This window comes from Crocodylus siamensis, chromosome 2 (genome assembly GCF_052110815.1).
Source record: "Crocodylus siamensis isolate JL-2025a chromosome 2, ASM5211081v1, whole genome shotgun sequence".
Taxonomy (NCBI): domain Eukaryota; kingdom Metazoa; phylum Chordata; order Crocodylia; family Crocodylidae; genus Crocodylus; species Crocodylus siamensis.
This window is the reverse complement of record NC_143396.1, coordinates 96,503,934-96,524,673: the sequence shown is the minus strand read 5'-3', so window position 1 is coordinate 96,524,673 and position 20,740 is coordinate 96,503,934. Positions and strand designations below refer to the sequence as shown.

At 39.1% G+C, this 20,740-nt stretch overlaps 1 protein-coding gene across 1 annotated transcript; it reads left to right on the top strand.

Annotated features, from left to right (window-relative positions):
- Positions 1-266: 266 nt before the first annotated feature.
- RNF175 (ring finger protein 175) lies at positions 267-20,313 on the top strand. The gene is given in 7 exon segments (XM_090034519.1): positions 267-282; positions 7,504-7,604; positions 15,906-15,960; positions 15,963-16,056; positions 19,142-19,252; positions 20,149-20,195; positions 20,198-20,313. Coding segments are annotated over 7 exon segments (540 nt in total).
- The last annotated feature ends 427 nt before the right edge of the window (positions 20,314-20,740 follow it).

Below are 20,740 nucleotides of genomic sequence, written 5' to 3'. Positions count from 1 at the left end.
TACATATGCAAATATAGGTATACATAGGCATAAGGCATATATGCGTGCCCATCTTTGGGGAATTTCCACTAGCTTTGGGGTTTTGGTTTTTTTGTTTGCTGTTACAGAGTTACAAAATACACAGAACAAGTTTGCTTACTGTCAGCAAAAAGCTATCTTTAAGTTTAGGGAAAGATCATATGCTTTTCAAAGGTCATCTGCTTTTTATGGGTCATCTTGTTTTTCTAACACTGTCCAGCTTCAAATCGAGGGTTAGACATGCACAGATGGCCAGGGACCATGGTAAGTCGACCTGGCAAACCTGCACCCAGGTGACCACCATCCCAGCCCCCCACCCCTCATTGCTCCCCTGGAGCTGGTGGGCCGTTGGGTGCTGGCCGCAGGCAGCCTGCCTCCTCTGCCCCATTCCTAGACTGGAACAGGCCAGGTCCTGGCAGCACCTGCTGCTCCAGACTCCGCTTCCTCCCACGCCCACACTTTTTGTGTAGATCAGCTGCTTTTCTGTGCTGCTGCTCAGCCCATGGTCCCTGGGCTCAGGGGGCGTGGGGCTTCTGGATGACTGGAATAAGGAGCTGCCCATACCCCTGTCCTTTCTTCAGGGGGTCTCTCCAGGGAGCACCCCAGAGCCATCTACCCCCACACTGTATGCTCAGCTCCCCACAACTAATATTTCCTCCCTCCACCTATGGGCTCAAAGCAGGCTGCTGGGAGTAAACTGTGGGCAGCTGGAGCTGGCCCTGGCAGCCAGAAGCTGCCTACAGCTGTGCCTGGGTGCTGACAGGCCTAGCAGTACCCTGCAGCAGCCTGCAGGCCTGGATGGCATGGTCCTGGCAACCAAGCCGCCATTTGAATGAGCTTTAATTGAAGCAAACCTGCCACCATTTTGAAGTGTAGGGATGCTGATACACGAGACACTCTGGGCACTGATACGCGAGATGCTTCAGGCACTTTAGAGTGGATCTCAAAGCCTCTAATGAATTAAAACGTGCCCCCCACCCCCTCCCTGCAAGTCCCAGAACATGAGTATGAACACCCATTATTATTAACATTATTTTTCCTATTGAATCAGATCCCACCATCTTTGCAACCATTAACTAGGATACATATGTCACAGAACAATTTTTTTATTGCAAGAGAAATAAAATTTTTAAATTGTGCTTAAACTTAATCCAAACCGTGGAATTAATTTCCTTCTCCCCTTCCACTTGTTTAGACTTTGGAATTCACTTGCACCTATGCAACTGAGCTTTGGCTTTTTTCACCCCGTCAGAGGGAATTAGTAGCCACCCACCTGCACAAAACCCCTGCACTCACAAAAGGTCTAAGTGCCCTTGCAGAGGCACTTAGGAAGTTAACATTTTCTTCAACACACCTGTTGCATTAATTATATGTAGATAAGCCCATCTTTGTTAAAGGGTGTACCAAAAAAGTCATTCATAGGAATAATGAACCTAGGAAAAAATATTGTACATTGCGGTAGCTTCTTGTCTACATGCATTTTTCCAGTCCACACATTGAAACACAATGTATTTAGATTAGGCTGGAAACAAGCTTACGATTTACTCTGGGCTGTGACAAGAGAATAGTGCTTCACAGTCATGTAAAATTAAAGATTGGAAAGACCTCTTAGTTATGTTGTGTATTTTTCTAAACAAAGAATTCCCCCTCTACCCCCTCCCCGATAGTCTGCTCCCCAGAGTTGTCCAGTTTTAAATAAATGATATTTAGTCACATTTGTTTAGCTAGCACTTTTCACTCTACAAAGAAACAAGATTGTCTCCCTGTGTAAACAGACTGTAATCATTACCCATCTGTCAGAGCTTCCTTGGGCATGCAAGTAATGTTTGAAAGACAGTGCGTTTAGTAAGGGTTTTGCATATACAGCAGATTTCCTTCATATTACTCTTCATTACTAAGGAAATATGCATAAAAAGAGGATTTTAGTTTTCCATTCCAGTGCAATGTGCTTTATGCAGTGTTACAGTGAGTTTATTTTCTACCTCTACAGCCTTCCACAAAATACTACGATAAATAAGCTTGGGTTAAAAGATTCCCAAATGTGTTTCCGGTTTCACTGGTTGGTGCACATACATACAGACAGCATGGTACAATGCACCCAAATGTTTTACCATTAAGCCCCAAGCATCATTCTTTTAAATAGATTAGTCCACTACTAAAATAGAATTTGTAAGCATTTTTGATCTTGAGGAAATGACATTTGAATAATGGCCTGGCAACTCATGATCACACATTTTATACAGCAACAGCAAAATTAAGACTTATTTATATGATAGGAGTATATTAATGAGTGATATAAAAGTTAACAGGTCTGTATATTGATAGTATACAACTTTTTTTAGGTAAGTAACTTTTTTTAAGGTAACATTTTTTTTTTAAGTAAGTAAACCATGCAGTCAGTGTCAGGTAAAATGAATCTCCAGTTGCAGCAATTCCAAGAAAGTTGTGGCTATTTTAACTTTTTTTTTTTTCTTCAGTCATTCATAAATTGGAGAGTGCAATTTCTGAATTCACTATTTTGTAAGAGCATACTGATGTGCACACAGAGCACAAAATAAGGTCCTTGATTTGCAACCCTTGCCGAGTTAGAGCTAAAATGGCACAGCTGTCCTATCTCATTTCTGGACTCAAGCCATAGATGAAGAAGCAGGGAAAACTTGCCTGAAAATAATAGCAAAAGCCCCTACAAGCTTCCCTTGGAAGGCAAGGGGGCCCAGAGATTCCATGCAGGAACTGTGGCATATAAATCTGAGTTAAACAGGTCTAAACATTGGTGTAGACCTGGTGGAGTTAGAGTAGAAAATCCTTATTAGTATTTTACATTGTCAAGCTATAATGTTTCACTTCTGTGTGTTTCAGGCTGATAATTTAAGATTATCAACAGAGGAATAATGGAAAGGGAAAAAATGGAAGATTTTGTAAAATTTTTAAAAATTTTGTAAAATCCTTGTCATTATAGTAGTGCCACAAGTTGGCAGTGATGTTCTCCTAATATTATTTGTGTAGACAGTTTCCCTTAAACTGCTATATTAAAACACAAAAGATCACTGACATTTTATTTAATTCTTACTCATGGCAGAAAGACCAGTAAATAATTTAAAGAAATTTTCAGTCTGCACGTGTAAACATCTCTACAGTCAAAATACAGTGCAGTATTCTTCTCAATAAGTTACATACTACTCTGTACAGTAAATAAAGTTTACTCATCTCTCTCCAGAAGTCAAAGATGAAGGAATCTATTCAGCCTCCACAAGAGAAGACAGAGGGGATCTGGTGACCATCTATAAACTCACCGGGGGGACCAGTGGAAAATAGGTGAGGCTCTGTTCCCCTGGGCACCACCTGGGATAACAAGGAATAACGGCCACAAATTGATTGAGAGCAGGTTCAGGCTTGATATCAGGAGGCATTACTTTACGGTTAGGGCTGCCAGGCTCTGGAATGGGCTCCCAAGGGAGGTGCTACTCTCCCCTACCTTGGGGGTCTTCAAGAGGAAGTTGGATAGATATCTGGCTGGGGTGTTATGATCCCAGCACTCGTTCCTGCCCAGGGCAGGGGGTTGGACTTGATGATCTGTTCAGGTCCCTTCCAACCCTAGAAACTATGAAACATATCCTAATCAAGATTTTTACACGTGTGTGCGCATAAGCAAAAATACTTATATATATTACACACATACATATTTGTCTATGTGCCTGGGTTCTGTAGCTGGGGGGAAATGTTAATTTTTCTAAGCAGTGTCCAGAGTTTAAGGGTAGCATTTTGTTACCAGCCCATTTCCCACTTTTCTTTTCATTACGGTGGATTTTAGTTTACCCCATCAGATTTAGCTGTGCTACATTATTCAAAAAAACAAAACAAGACAACACCTATCCTAAAATACCTCCTGGTGAAACTGAGCATCCTTCTCTGTTAGTGTGCCCTGTGAATAATCCAGCAGGGGGCACTCCAAGAGCAGTGCACTTGATTTCTGGGTGGAAGATGCTAAATACATCATATTCCTGGACCACTTTAAAATGTTTGTTGTAAGCCTGTTGTCAATAAAGTAGAAGTAGTTCTCTTACTATACAAGAGCTTGCATATTCTTTCTGTGCCAAAAATATACTCTTACAAAAGCTCCCAATGCAACACTGGGGCATAAGCACAACTCACTTAACAAAATTACAATTACATTTGACAGGTTAAGTCTCATATTTGAATGATATGCATCCCTGTTAAATTGATGTAGTATGTTTACACAGGGAAACCTGGAAGGCTGTTTTACTTTAATGAAGCAAATAGCTTTTTTAAGGATGGATGTTTGTCTTTATTTATGGCTAGACAACCTTTTAGCTTTGTGGAAAACAAGGTAATTAAAGAGGCATATTTAACATATTTCATTTAGGAACGAACATTCCTAGGACTTTTGATGAATCTATGTTTCTGAGAAGGAAACAACCTACATGGGTATTGACAGGTATCTGTATGCTGAGCTGGATGCAGGCCAAGAAGTCATTAATTTTCAAATGGAAAACAGTTAGCATGAACCAATAGTGCACTCTGATCCTTTCCATTATAACTATTCTCTCTCTTCTGAGAGCACCACAAAAATGCAGACTGAGGTCCTGACTTCCACAAAGTTGAAAATATTAGTTGTATCCAGGGTTTTAGTCTGACATGTTGCAAAACAAGTACCAGTGAAGAGAAGTAGATTTATACTTGCATGTGTATCTGGGTTTGAGTCTGAATTGCATTAGGCTAATGTTAATATTCATGCCACATCACAACCCATACATCTCACAAAAATATTGCTCTCAAATACGTAAAAAGATCACCCCTCGAGTTTCCATCATAGAACTAAGAAGGGACTTCTTGGAACATCAAGCCCAAGTTGTGGCTAATGCAGGCAGCAATTTTGCTTTAATCATAAAAGCAACTATCCTTGGATCCTACAAACAGGTCTTTTCCTTCTTCTATAAGCTGGGACACAGTTTATCTGTTAGGCTATGCAATCGGCTTAGGATTCATACTTTAGCATGAATTAGTTAATGGACTGTGCATAACAATAATGTAAAGAGAAATATATATCAACTTTTTCATTTTATAGATGGGGAACCAATACAGGAAGCTTAAGGGCTCTTCCAGTTTTTTATTTAGCCAGGCATAGATTCAAGTCTGAGACCCTGAATTTTGAAAGTTTGAAAACTAGGGCAAATTAGGCTTTAGTCTTGAATTCTCATTGCTCAGAATTGAGCCAGGACAAATTAGAGTGGTGAAGACCTATTTGTATCTCTTCAAATCCCTGTAGGATTGTTTCATTTTTCATGTTTTAGCCAGCCTAGTTCTAAACAACCCAAGCATGACTGTTTTTCTAGGGAGAATATAACAGGTATCAGTCACATGAAGTTTCCCCTGGCATTCATTTCTGTTTCTCAGTTTTAATCCTGTGATACCATCCACCCCCCTCACCCCCCACCCCAGTATATTATCCTTTCCTTCTATAAGGCACATATAAGTTATTATGACATTCTGTTCTCCCTAACCTCCATTTCTATTAAGTATTGCATAGACAAGTTACACAGGGGGTGCGGCGTGGGGGGTGGGGTATTTTATTTGTCAATCTAGCACCTCCCACCCCCAGTCATTTTTATTCCTTTTCTGCCAGTATTAATATTCTGTTAAAGGCTCAAGTATAGATGGTCCAAAAGTCCAAGGCTGAATTGAGTCAAATCTAAAAACTGGTTAGTCTAAGCTGTATACATTGAACCAACAAGCAAATGAACAGACATTTACTTTTGATTCTGGAAACACAGCCACATGCCTGCACTGGCCCGCCCAGGCCAGAAGCTGAGGGGCACTAGAGCACATCTACATGTTCAGCTACAGCAGACAACTTGGGCTAAAGCTAGCCCACCCACACTGCAAGGGGAGGGGAGGTTGCGAGAGAGATGCAAAGCTTCCTGGGTTGCTGAGGGACTGTGAGTTAACTTGAATCTGGGAGGATGCTGGGACAGAAGTTCAATAAGCCTATCTGTTACATCCATCCAGGTTTATCTTAAACTTGTTTTGGTCATTTTGAGAGCAGTTTATGTGCACTGAACTTGTTGTGTTAGATATTTGAACCAGTTTCCAATCACTCATACCAGTTTGTGTAATTTCTGTCCCAGTCAATGAGTTGTTTCAGACAGAATCCCATACCACAGATATGCCTCTGCCACAGTTATGTGGAATGAGTATTCTGTCCCAGCTGCGTGACTTGAAAGTATCAAGAACATCTTTGTCAACGTGAACTGGCAAACTGCATTCCATGGAGCAGTGTGTACATTTTCACTGTGTGTGCTTTCATTTCAGACTTCAGCACCACAAGATTTTAAAGATGTTAGGGCTGGAAGGGACCTCGAAGATCATCAAGTCCAGCCCCCTGCCCCATGGGGCAGGAAGTCAGCTAGGGTCAAAGGACCCCAGCAAGATAAGCATCCAAGCGTTTATTGAATAAGTTCAGAGTAGATGCCCACACCACATCTGGAGGGAGTCTATACCAGGTCTTGGGGGCTTGAAAAGTAAAGAAATGTTTTCTTATGTCTAGCCTAAAACCGTCTTGTAGGAGTTTATGACCATTGGTCCTTGTTTTTCCTTGGGACACTCTGGTGAACAGAAAATTCTCCCAGATCCTGATGAACACTACTTGTGTACTTACAGGCAGCCACCAGGTCCACCCTGAGCCTGCACTTTTCCAGACTGTAGAGACCCATGGCTCTCAGCCTTTCTTCATAAGTCCTATTCTCTTGCCCTCTGATCATGCGCGTGGCTGTTCTCCGAACTCTTTCAAGCTTCTTGACATCCTTCTTGAATTGTGGAGCCCAGAATTGGATGCAGTACTCCAGCTGCAGCCTCAACAAGGCAGAGTACAGTGGGAGGATGACATCCTGAGGTTTACTTAAGAAGCGTCTGTGGATGCAGGCCAGAGCTTTGTTTGCTTTACCAGCTGTGATATCACATTGGTGGCTCATGTTCATCTTGTGGTCAATAATGACCCCCAACTCTCTTTCAGTAGCAGTGCTAGCAAGTGTAGCACTGCTGAGCCTATAAGTATGCTGCGGGTTCCCCCTACCCTGAGTTAGAGCACCTTTTATTTATCAGTATTGAACATCATCAGGTTTATATCCACCCACTTGCTAAGCTTATCCAAGCCACTCTGGATCACTAGCCTGTCCTCAGGTGCAGACACTGTGCCCCGAAGTTTAGTGTCATTGGTGAACTTGACTAGTGCGCTTCTGATACCAATGTCTACATCATTGATAAAGATGTTGAAGAGAACCGGTCCAAAGACAGAGCCTTAGGGTGTTCCACTGGTCACAGAGTGCCATAATGACTTGCTGCCATCGACCACTACTTTCTGGGTCCAACCTTGGAGCCAGTTTCCTGGACATCAGACTGTGGTGTATCCAAGGCCACAGTTGGCCAATTTTTCCATGAGGATGCATGCATGCAAAGCACCATGACCAGAATCTGTGCATATGGAGATGGTCCTTATTTTCATTGCAAATTTGGTAGTAGCCCAGATTGTACTTGTTTAGTGGAAGCAAAGGCACTGTAGATCATATAATGCAAGCAATCTTTTAAAAAGTTGCTGTTTCAGGGCCATAGCTGCTAGAGGTAGCACTTTTTAATCAAGAAGAAAAAGGTCTTACAGAACATGGAGGACAGGGAAGAGGCAATTCAAATTTGACTACATTTTTTGGAGCTGAATTCAGTCTTCCATAGGTTAGAAAGGGATTTAGGAAAACGTTTCAAGTTTCAGGTTGCTGTATTCTGCAGGATTGGCTTAGGAGCTCATGGGATTTAGTCATGAATTTCTCGTGCATCGGTAGTAGGGCTGGAGTGTTGTTGTAGCCAGGGTGGTTCAGAAAATAAGAAAGAAGCTAGGGTTTGGGGTTTTTTGGAGATATCTTTTATATGACCTATTAGATGTCAGCTTGAGGTTGAGATTCATCAGGATATTAACACATGCATAAACTAGAGAAGAAGGCTGGTATAGTGGTTAGGGCACCAGCCTGGGACTTCCCTCTTCTCTCACGGAATTGTTTGACACCTTGGACAAGTCAATTAACCCCAAATTTATAAGAGGACTTTGGTGCCAGGCCCCCATGGCAGAATCCAAAGCCCCAAGTTACATGCTTAGTTGTTCCATACCAATAATGGTAGGGAGAGTAAGTCAGTGTAGCATGTATTTCACCAAAGATGTACTCTGAGCTGGGAGCCCCCTAAATTAGCTTACAAATTATGGGTTTTTTTAATTCCCTGCCTTTCTCTGGGACTTAGTCACCTTACTCAGTACTAATGTGAGGGTACTTTCCTATCCACTCAAGAGAATTCACAGCTGAGATCCCTTTCTGTCTCTCCATTCTTTCCACACACAAAAAACCACACACACCAAAAGGAGGACGTGATATCCTGCTTTTATACAGAAGTGAGAGACATTAAATTTCCTCCTCTTCATGAACAGGATTTAATTTAAGTGCTACAATGACAATCTTCTATATTAATAAAGTGTCGGAGTTTAATTAAAGTGCTGAACCATAATTGTGAGGCAGTGATCAAACCTTCAGCTCCAGTATTAAAAGTGCATGAGAGTCTCAGTCAATAACAACTTCTGCTGTTACTGTAAGTTATTTTTGTATTAGGTTATGGCGGTTCTGCTTCATGCTCTGCTTAGTTGAGAAATAGTTTAGTTTCACTTCTGTAAACATCTATTTTTACAGGGCTATGAATATTACTTGTACTAGGTTTCAAATAGTAAATTGTATGGATCATTCAATCAACACTAAATAAGTTCAGAGGATATTTTGATAAAATGGTACACCTTGTATCATTTTGATAGCAGAGCACTGTTCCCCCAGCCTGTGTCAAGTCCAGGCACACATTTCAGTTTTTAAATTAGTTTCATCAATAGCCACATAAAAACACCTTAAACAGCAATTTTTGCAAAACACTCTGTGAACTAACTTTAACACAGCCCTATGAAATATTTGTTAGACAACTGCAGAAACCAATGAATAGTTTCATATACTCCAGTGCTAAATTAACTTTGATCCCATCAGATTAGACAGTTTATTTTTTAACTGTATTGAAATCAATATTGTTGCAAATAATGGCCAGTTGCTCTGAATTTATATTAATGTCATAGGCTACACAAAAGTAACCAAAACAAATACCAGAATTTTTAAATTTATGACTATCATTACGTAAAAGCGTAGATGCGATTTTTTTAAAACCTTATTTACTAGTGAACCCAACTTATCAAATAACAAATATAACATTTGAAGATGCACCCAATCCACTAAGGTATACAAAAAGACTGATATTCATCTTCCATCAACAGTACTCCTGTAACCCAACTCAATATCCAGAGAGAGTGAATAAAATTTATAAAGGCAGTAAGCACTTATGAATGGGAAACTCATTTAGAAAAAGGGGTTTTGAATGTAGTTGTTTTAACTGATAAACTTGGCTAATATACACAGGAAAATGGATTTTTCACATTAAATACTAAACAGAAAAATTCACCACTGTACTAGTTACAGACAGGTTTAGAGCTTTGCATCACTAATATCTTTGGTGGAAGTTGTTATAGCTGTATGGGGTGCTTATACTGATAAAATTATACAGCAAAAGCTGTGTTAACCAGCACTTTATTAGCCAGAAAACTCTATTAACTGGCATCCGAGGGATGCGGCAAAAGCGAAACTGGAAGTACCACTTCCGGGTTTCATCACTGTGAGCAAAGTTTTTCTTTCCCACTTCTTCAGGCCACAGCCCAGGGCAAAGCAGCCTGCGTGGGGCCCCCTGGTACACTGACACTGGTGTCAGTACACATTTGATTAACCGGAATATTTGATTAAGTGGCATCCGTCATTCCTGGGGCATGCCGGATAACAGAGGTTTTACTGTTAATTGATTTGGTAGGACAGACATTTAGGCAAGTCTGAGTTAAAAAGCAACATCAAATACTTTCATTAGATAAAACCAAAACACATCCTCTATTTTTGGCTACTTACGTTTTTGTCTTACTTGCTATCCAGTTTCTGATCTTTTTTATGACCAGGTAGCACAAAAATAGTATGTGGACATCAGAGTTGGGTACTGAAGGGAAAAAAACAAACATTATATTTTTGTTTCTGTTGTTTGTGATAATGAACTAACCCCATAGGAGCAAGGTGGTTGACCGAATCAGCAGGCCCCACAGCATTTCAGAAGACAACAACAGGGTGCAGTTAAGATGCAGATTTATATTCCGTTACAAATTAGCATTTACGATTGTGGTTCTCTCAGCTAAAAGTACAGGAATTCCCCTTTTTCATAGGGGATTAGGGAAACAGTCAGATTACCATCATATATCACACCAGAACCAATATAAATTGCTAGCTGTATGAATGTAATCCCATGGGAAGCTGTCTTGTTCTTTCTAAAGAGCCAGGAAACTCATTCTAATATCTTCTTTGCTGTGAGTTGGATGAGAATGTGTCCCTTCCGAAATCGCTGTATTGCTGTCTGTTGTCAATAAGACTGCAAGTGAAACTGCACCATTGCAATGGTTGGGAGTCAGACAACGAATTGTGGAGTTTGATACACACATAATCCTGTAAAAAGGCAAGCCCAGAGGAAGCATAAAAATCAAACCTGGAAGGGAAAAAGTCACTTGGGTGTTCAAAAAGAAGAACCCCCCAAATATTTACTGAATACAGGAGATGCAGCTATAGTCTAGAACTTTTAAAATTGGTTTGCCCAGACCTTAAAGAGTCTCTTACTGGTAGAGGGGCATTTTGGGAAAGGTTCCCATTTCAAAGGAGTGAAAGCATTAGTTGTAACAAACCAACACCAATTCAGCTGTGGGTAATTCTGGCAAGAGAGCAAGAGATTGCCAGGCACCAGATGGTCAGGTGGAAACTAGCCTGTGTGATCTTGCAAAAAAAGGAATTGTGGTTTTGCTGGTAAGGGTGATGTTGGAATAAATATTAGTAGCTCATTCTGGAAGCAACACTGCTTCTTTTAAATGCTAGTTGGCAGGTAAGACTTACATTATAGGGATGTAGGTTGAAAGAAGTCATCAAAGTATTTGTGCATGGGATCCTGATTACTTTTGAAAAATTACCATTTTTGTACAAGGTTTTCAAAAGTGGAGAATGATTCTCCATTCCTCATTTTTTCACATTCTTTCTCAAATGCCTTTTGAGAGTCTAATTTTCCAAACATATTGCATTCACTATGAAAATAGCATATTTCTGTATTTGATTACAGTAGTTTTACACTTGTATGACTCAACTGATGTTAATGTAAATTAATGTAGCACAGTGGAGAATCAAGCTCAGTATCTTAAGGTGAACATATATACACATATATAACTACATACATAGATAAGGGAGAACTTGTTAATATCTTGACCCTTTGCCTTTTTCCAAAGAAGAATCTGATTATCAGATGCTGAAATGCCTTCTAAAATAACAGTTGCTTATGGCTGGAAGTTATCCATTGACTAGAATTCAGTAAATAAAAAGTTATTAAAAAAAGTTCTACTCTGGCAACATAAAGTTTAAAAATACATAGGACAGAAAAGGCATAGTTGTCTTCAAATAATTTTAGACACAAGGGCCTGTTTCTGATCATGTATGACTGTAAGTAGAGAGAACCCATCCCCTTGGTCATAAATCATCTGTTGTGAGGTTGTTATGTAATGAGCACTTTGGAATACCATTGACAAATGAAGTAGCATACTTAATATATCATTGATTTCTACAACTAATAATGAATTTATACTTGAGAACATGGTTGTTTGTTTTGGTTAATATAGAAATCTCTGCCAGTTTCTAATGGACAATAGAGTATAAGCATATTTAAATTTAAAATGTAAAAACCACATAGCTGATTAATTACTGCTTTCATGTACATATTTTAAGAATTTAAATGTGGCTACATCAAAAGAAACTTGACTTTTAGAAAGGCTGTTAGCTTCTGTTACCAAGTTAACAAGTTCTGGCAAGGTCAGCCTGTCATAATAAATCTAATTATTATATAGTTGTTTTCTTTATGTATGCAGTTTTCACCACATGCTGTAAGATAGAAGGGCTAACACAAAAATGCCCTTGCATTTGTTTGTGGTATATACCCTTATTTACTCACAGCAAAAAGATAATTGAGGCAAATCTTAAAAATTCATTTTTCATTTTGTACTCATGTGACTAGTAGGTTAATCTGTATAATTAGAAAATGTGAAAGCTGTCTATGATACTTATGCTGACTTCACTTCCAGGTCTTTGCAAGCTCATTTAAAGTACAATAATGAGAAAAACATTTTACCTTTGGGCAACAATCTGATTTGTCAGGAAATTCCTCTAGCTATGATGGGTGGAAGAGGAAAATTTGGAATAATATGATCCAGATGCTAGAGCTGCCACTTACCAGCAATGCAGATGTGTTATTATATGAAGTTGTCCAGATGGTAACCCTCCAGCATTAATAATTTATTGCAGATACTAGGCCTTGCATCTGTGTGACTCGATTTCCTATTTTACACCCTTTTTTACGCAACAAAATATCCAAACATTTCATAAATGGCCATTACTATTAAAATTAACAGTTTGGTCTAGAAATCGGTAAGAGCATCTTTAACTGCCTTGAAATGATAAGTTCCTTCTGGACTGAAATTTAGTAACCCTGTTTGGAGTTTGATGAGAATGTTGCATTTTTGATGTTACTAAATACTGTTATTAAAGGAAGGTTTTCCTGCAAGTTTAAAATGTATTATTTTTGGTAACTAACTGTAATGAAATTCAGATATAGATTTGTGATAGAACGTAGATATCTTATGAAGCTGAGTGACTGATAATTTAAGTCTACATTGTAATTTTTAGGTCCATCTTTCAATACAATCAGAAAACATGCGATTGTGTTAGAAGTTCAGGGTCAATTTCTCATTCGCCTTTATGAGGGCACTGTAGGAGGGTAGGAAGCAGCCTCTCCCACCTTGGATAGTTTTAAGGAAGAACTAATACAACTCCTAATCTTTACACTCAACAAAGCATAGGGACTGCTCCCACCTGCTATTCTGATGTTGAACAGTACTCCAGAGTAGCTCACAGTTAGGACAGATTGAACAGTTATGGCTATGGTTTTCACATGCTGGCTGCAGGAGAAGTGAGTGAACTGTGCCCCTTGAAGGAGTGCATGTAACAGTGTCCATATTTGTTCCTCCTGTATGTTGACAAAACATCCAGTAGTCTTCTGAAGAATCAGATATGGGCAATTACAGATGATAGGGTACTTGATTATGTCTGACATTGTACCACCTTGTGTGATGTAACAAGGCTTCATATAACCTGCCTTATGTTCATAAAAGCCCCACAAGAACAAGTGGATCAGATCAGAACCATAGGAGCCTCCATATAGCCTAGTCTTTCAAAGGATCTAGACATAGGCAACTTGGAAATTCCCTTTAACCCCAGCTCCTGAGTCATAAAATTATATTGAAATTCCAGCTTTCATTTAATAAATGAAATAGATCTGATTCTCATTGTTGTACAGAAAGCCTAAAAAGTTTTAACAGGGTGTTACAGATGCAGTGGTGTCTGCCTGAGTCTGCAAAGAAAGAGCTAATCTGCTCTTTCTAGATTAAGAGAAAAAAGGGTTGGGTTTTTCCTAACCTTAATTTTCCCAAAGGGGAGTGGCAGTTGTCCCCATGAGACTGCTCTTGTATTGGGAATCCTAATGACAGACCCATCATACTGGGATGCTGTATTACACAGGGACCCATGAGACAGAAAGAATGAAATGAGATGCAAATTTATGGCAGACACACAGCAGCAAAATGGTATTGTTGAATGTTTGGATATTATAGGGGACTTCTCTCCAATTCTTTTTCCCCGTAGTCAAGTGTGAATGGTTCATGAAGTAGAAAGCTTATGCCTACTGAACAGAAAGAGTAATAGAAATTATCCATAAAAGGCAGTTGGTGGTATCTGGAATGAGAAGAGCACATCTGGTTTTTCAGGTGAATAGCAGCTGTCTGTCCACATTTGCCAGCAGGTTTTGATCACTAGAGCATGTCTTCTCTGTATTTGTCAGTGCTAAGGAGTGCCATCAGGAAAATGCTTCTAGTCTTCTCATTGCAGCTCAGTGTGCACCACTTAGGAGAAAAAATGAATGTCATGAAGCTGCCAATGACATGGTCATGTGATTTTTTTTAATATGCAGTGTGCACAGAGCAGGTGAGTTGGGAAAAGCATGTTCTCATGGCAGCATTTCCCTTTCCTGGAAATGCCCTTTGGGCACCTATTCGTGCGCTCCGGGGTGGGGTGGGGTGGGGTGGGGGGTGTTTTAATTAGAACAGCTCCCAGGAGCCATTCTAATTAAAATGGCCTCAGTGTCTCATGTATTCAGCGTCCCCCATTTCAAAATGGTGGTGGGGGTACTTTAAAGTTTGTTCAACAGGGATGCTGAAAATACATGAGATGCTGCAACATGCTGGAGCCTTCTGATTAGCACACGTAGGAGAGCATGTAAAAGTGCCCTTTGAGGCTAGGGATGGGGCCTAGATAGATAAATGACCTGATACTGTGTGTTTCTATATATACTTATTTATGTAGCTATTTACTGTAAATTATGTTGTACCTTTTCCTTTTTCTTTTTTTTTTTTTTTGGTTGTGAATTACTAGTTCTCGTAAGAATTGCTTACTTTCTATTTTTTAGGGAAAATGTAATCTTTCTCTTTAAAAAGGTCCATTTTCTTAGTAGAGGAGGAAGGCCATGGGTCTGCTTCCACTGAAGCCTGTTTCAAAATTCCCATGGACTTCAAAAGGAATACAGTTGGGCCCTCGTGGTCTCATTTTAGATTTAAGAGATGCACTTCCTCTCCCCATCCCTTATAAAGAAATCATTAGTCTATTATGGTTGATTTTTCAGTTTTCTTTTTAAAAATATTTTGGCCAAGTTATAAATCAGTTTGCTCTTAGACAACTTTTTTTTTAGTTTTAGCAACCTTATTGTAAAGGCTTAGGAGCTTTACTCTTATACTTCAGAAGGCTTTACTCTTATACTTCACAAGCACATATTAAAGTCATTACAATTTTATCACCATCAGGCCTTCTTAGTGCCAAATCCATGGTTTACTAATAGGAGTCCTGGAGAGCACTGACATCAGAGAACTGATGATTCAATGGATTTAAAATGTTTGTATATTTGGAAAGGATATGAGATAGAATATTTGATTACCGCAGGCAAATTGAAAAAGGAGAAGTGAGCAAAATATTAAGTCTGACATCATTAATTTACAGAGAGATGAAAAAGTTTAAGCCATGGCATTTCACTTGTGTTACAGAATGAACTTTTAAGAAAATTATTGTCATTGTGGTCTTATGATTGGCTTATTTGGGGCTAAATCTAATGTCCAGACTCTCTCTAGAGGCTTGTAAGGTTATTCTAAAGCTCATAGGCTAAATTCTCTGCAGATGTAACTCCACTGATTACAGAGAATTGGCCCAGATGGATTAGCATCAGAGTTGCTTTTAAAATTTAATTAATTACAATGGAATAACACCAAGAGGGGATTTTGCCCTTCTGGCTATAAAATATATGGGCTTGATTTCTGATTTTACTTACCTCAAGGTTATAATGAAATTGCTGTTTCTGAATTGAAATTATTCCTGCCTTACAATGTAATAAGTTAGAGCAAAATCATCATCATAATGCCCAATGGCCCCAAACAGTATCAGGGTACCACTGCAGTTGGTACTGTGCAACCAGGCCAGTTTATATTATATAGAGTTTTGTCAGTATGCTGGAAATACTGTAACTAAAAGTAACAGTGCAATATGGCTTTCAGTGTTTCACAGTGATGTTTTTCATTTCTCAGCCAGCTGGTAACCCTGCTACAGATGTGGATTGTTCCTTTGTATTTCATCAACCAACCTTCCTGTGGCGGTTTCTGTCCTTGTGGGGAATGTACTCAGTTATTACCAGTTACATCACTTTCAGAGCTACCCACAAACCTCTCTCAGGAAGGACCCCTTCTGTCCTTCTTTTTAAAGAAAAGTTGCAGCTGGGAAGAGGGGTTTGCTGGGGAAAAGGTGGAGGTGATGCTGTTGGTAGAGTTTTGAAATAATTATTTTTTCACATTTCACAAAGTTTAACATAGGCCGGTTAGTAGTATAAGAAACTATATTGACCATATTGCTGCATTTGAGTATTAGCACCATCTCTAAAATCATTTAGATGCTTAAATATCCTTTTTGTGAATATTTAAATGAGTAAATGATTAAAAATGAAATTTGAATGTATCTATCCATCTTAATGCTCAGTTCCAGCAGTGGGCCTCACCCTGCACACTATGTTAAGTAGCCCCCATTCAGCAGTCACATTTACTCCAAAGGGACTACTCACAAAAGTAAGCAACAAAGTTTAGCAGTCTGTTTTCAAAGGATCGGTCCATTAGCTGTAATCATAGCTTCCTGGCATAATGATTGTTTGTTAAGAAACAGGTGCAGCAATATGCACATTGCTTCCAAAAAGAACTGAAAGAAAATTCCTTTCAAAAGTGTCCTTTTTTAACATTTTAAAAAATAGTTGTTGATTTTTTTTTTTTTACGAAATACAAAAAAGTCAGACAAACATATATATCAGCTGTACATGTAACAGCAATCTGTCACAAACACTAAGCAACAAAAGGAAAAAGAAAAGAAAAAGAGGAGGAAAGAGGGAAGAGATAGAAACATGCAATGAGAAACAGTCTACTTACCAAAATAGTCCAACAATTCCTTGCAAATTGCACCAAACTTTTTGAAACGGTTAAGCATAGTAAACAGGACTCTCATTATAGATGCCAGTTATACCTTTTTATTTTTTTTTAATTTTTGATATTTAAATAATAGAAATGGAGGACTAGACTGAACCTTAAGGCTAGGGACAGAAATTACACACAAACTGAATAAGTGATCAGAAAGCAGTTCAAATGTGTAACACAACAGAAGTTCAGTACATATAAACAGCTTTCAAAATGGCCAAAGCTGTTTTAAGATAAATCTGGATGGATGCAGTATCAGACTCCACTAATTTGGATGAAATCAATTTATTGAACTTCTGTCCCAGATCCCCTCTAGATTCAAGTTAACTCACAGTCCCGCAGCATCCCAGGATGCTTTCTACCTCCACGACAAACTTCCCCTTGCAGGGTGGGTGGGCTAGCTTTGGCTCCTAGCTGTCTGCTCCAGGGAAGCAGAGAGGCATGCTCTAGCACCCTTCAGCTTCTGACCTGAGCCACTACAGGCATGTGGCTGCCTTTCAAGGATGAAAAGTGAATGTCTGTTCACTTGCTTATTGGTTCAATCTACACATCTGAGACTAATCTGAGAAGATTGACTCAATTTAGCTTTGGGCTTTTTGACTGTCTGTACTTAGTCTAAGAGACTGAGGTAGAATCAAGTTTCCTAGGTCTTCTCTAGATTTGTCTAACCTTTTCTTAAAAGCTTTAGTGACAGTGATTTTATAATCTCCCTAAGTAGGCTGGTTCCAAGGCATACCCATGCTTATAACTATTTTTCCCCTAATTTCTAATGTATGTGTCTCTTGCTAAATTTTAAACAAATTACTTACTGTCCTATGCCTCAGAGATACAGAAAGTAACTGATTCACATCCTTTTTGCAACTACCTTTGAACAAGCCCACTTCTTTCAAACTTTTCACAAGCTATGTTTGTTTTCTAAACCTCCTATTTTTGATGGTATCACCCGGACTCCCTCTAAATTGTCTATATTTTTTTTAAATGTGATTCCCAAAACTGGAAACAGTGTTCCAGTTGAGGTATCACCAGAACAAAGTAGAGCAAAATAATCACCTCTAATAAATACAAAACTTTGGTTAACATATCCTTCAGTAATATTTCCAGTTCTGGTATAAGCATCACACTGTTGACTATTACTCAACTCATAGTCCACTCTTACCCCCAGATTCGCTTCTGCAATGCTTTTTTCTGCTTAGTAAGTTGGTCTCCATTTTTGTATTTTTTTTTTCCTTCTGAAGTGTAACACTTTGCATTTAAGTGAGATTAATCTAAGTGATTTTGGATCATTTTTCAATTTACCAACATGATTTTGAATTCTAATACCAGATAGTGGAATATCTGATACTGGAATAGCAAAGAGCTCAAAACTGCCCCCAGCTTGGTGTCCTCCATCAATTTTGTAAGTGTATCCTCCACCCCCTTATCCAAGTGTTGATGAAAATATTGAAAAGTAACAGATCCAACAAAGACCCCAGCTTGACGTGCCTTTGCAGTGTGATAGTTTATTTAAAACTGCTCTGTAGGAGTTTCATTTAAATTATATCTTCTTTCTTTGCTTGTGAAAATGTTATGGAGGACAGTGTCTATGGAGGCCTTAGTACAGTCATGATGTGTCACATCAACTGCTTTCCTCTGACTCATTGACCCACTTACTCTGTCAAAAAAAGGAAAGGAGATTGGTTTGACAGAATTATTTCTTGGCAAATAAATGTTGGCTGTTTAATGTCTCCTTATGCTCTCAGTACTTTAAAAATGTAATAAATTTGTTTCAGAATCTCCCAGGGTGCTGAGGTTAGGCTGGCTGGTTTATATAGCTCTAGGGCATATCTTCCCACCTCCACCTTCTTCTTAAAGCTACACAATGTATTTGCCCTTCTGCCACCTTCTGGTGCTTCCTCAATTCTTCATGAATTCTTGAAAATAATTGCTAATGGTTCAGAGATTGCTTCAGTTCATTCCATAGGTGAATTTTATCAGGCACTTTTGACTTGAAGACATATAACTTATCTAAATATTATTCACCCTGCTCTTTCCTTATTCTACCTTCTTGTTGCTAAGTTTAATTGTGCTAAGTACTCAGTCACAACTGTATGTGAAGACTGAAGCAAAAAGGGAATTAATATTTTAGTGTCCTATTACCCATTATTTGATCTGTTTCCCCATTAAATAATGACAAGTATAAGAACTTTTAAAACTATAATTTTGCATCTGCTTTTATTTTCATTAGAAACTGATTTTTTTAAAAGTAGTACAGTATAGCAAATAAGGTGCTGTGCAAGATAGTGAAGGTCATGAATTTCTGTTTTTTCTAATCCACAGGTTGGTCTGCAAGTGGTTCCTGCTTATCTATAAATTGAGTTATACAATTGGAATTATGAGCTGTTTAGCTATCATGTTTACTATGTTTGGATTTAATTTATTCTTTGAGTAGGCATGTTCAAGTAAAAGGGGATTTAGAGGTCTCTCGGTACTTTAAAAATATGCTCCTTTTATCACATTTTTTACCTGCTTTTATGTTTTCCATGTACATTTTCACCTGAAACTTAATCTTTTGCTCAACCATTTCAAATAACCACTTATATTGCATAAGCAAGGGTTTACATTTTCAGTTTACCCTTTCTGTAACCCTTCATTTAAATAAAGTTAAGTAGAATAACAGAAACCATTGAGACCAGTAACATGACTAAGAACGGGCTTGTATCTCACTCTCCCAAAGTGCCTCCTAAGAAGAGGAGGTGGCCTCCTCGTCCTCTGGCCTCCCTTCCTCCAACACCCTGCACCTTCCATGCAATGGCTCCAGTGATGCAGTGGTGGGTGTGAGATGCAGTGCTGGGTGTGAGACAGCTGGGGAGGGTAAAGCAGCAACTGTGGGGCTGGTGGTGACAAAAGGTTTACTCCCAAGGAAAACAGCTGCTGCAACAGCTTCTTGCCTCCTTTTTTTACTGCAGAATTTCAGTTTTTAAATCACTGCTTGACACACATTTCAGTGATGGCTTCTGCATTAATGCCCACAGCGATGGGTTGCTCTATTATGTCTCTGCCAGCTGCTGCCTTTGCCCCATGCACCACTGACACCCCAGAGTACAGAACTGCTCAGTTATGCCTTTGGAGCAGGCTTTCAGAATAATGGTGTATGTCTTCAAGTATATCTGCATGACTGCCAAGCGTAAAGTTACATGCCTGAAAAGAAAATTGAACCATGAGTTGAAATAAGGAAGGGGGACAAACACCTACTGAAGTAAAAATCACAGTAAGTAATTTCTTTTTGTATTTCTGTGCACTACCATATTCACCCTTAAGCTGCTTCTATGGTTTTATGACAGAATGAAGACCGAAGATTTCCTGGCTTTAAGTGTGATATTGCTATTTTATGACTCTACAATGGAGTGATGGGAAGAGACTTTGCAGTGATTTTTTTTGACTACATGGCTTCCACTGTCAGCTGTTGCCCCTGCCCATGCACCGCTGACACCCAGGGTTTTGCATAAGTGCTGATTTTATCACTTTGCATAACAACTGGAAGGACTGGAAAATGATCACTTCAATCATGCTGTACATCTGTTCCAGAAGAAAAGGCTCCCTGGTTTTCTTTCCATACACTGAATTAATCTTTCTTAATAGGCAAATCTTTTCCATAGGCAAACTGTTTTCACTCGCTCGCTGATCTTACCATAAAAATAATTTCTTGACACAGAAATTGTGTCAAGAACCCTATGCCAGGGTTCTTGCCTCCTGATTTAGAAGGTGTAGCTCTCAGCTAGCACTATAGAAGAGTATCCCAAATAAACAGGAGGCAAAAACACATTTCTCACATCCTACATCTTTGTATTCGGAAGAAAATAAAAGTCGCCTTTTAGTCACAGGTGGGTCTGCTCTTTAGTGCTCTAAATGCCTGTGAAATATCCTTTTTTCCTT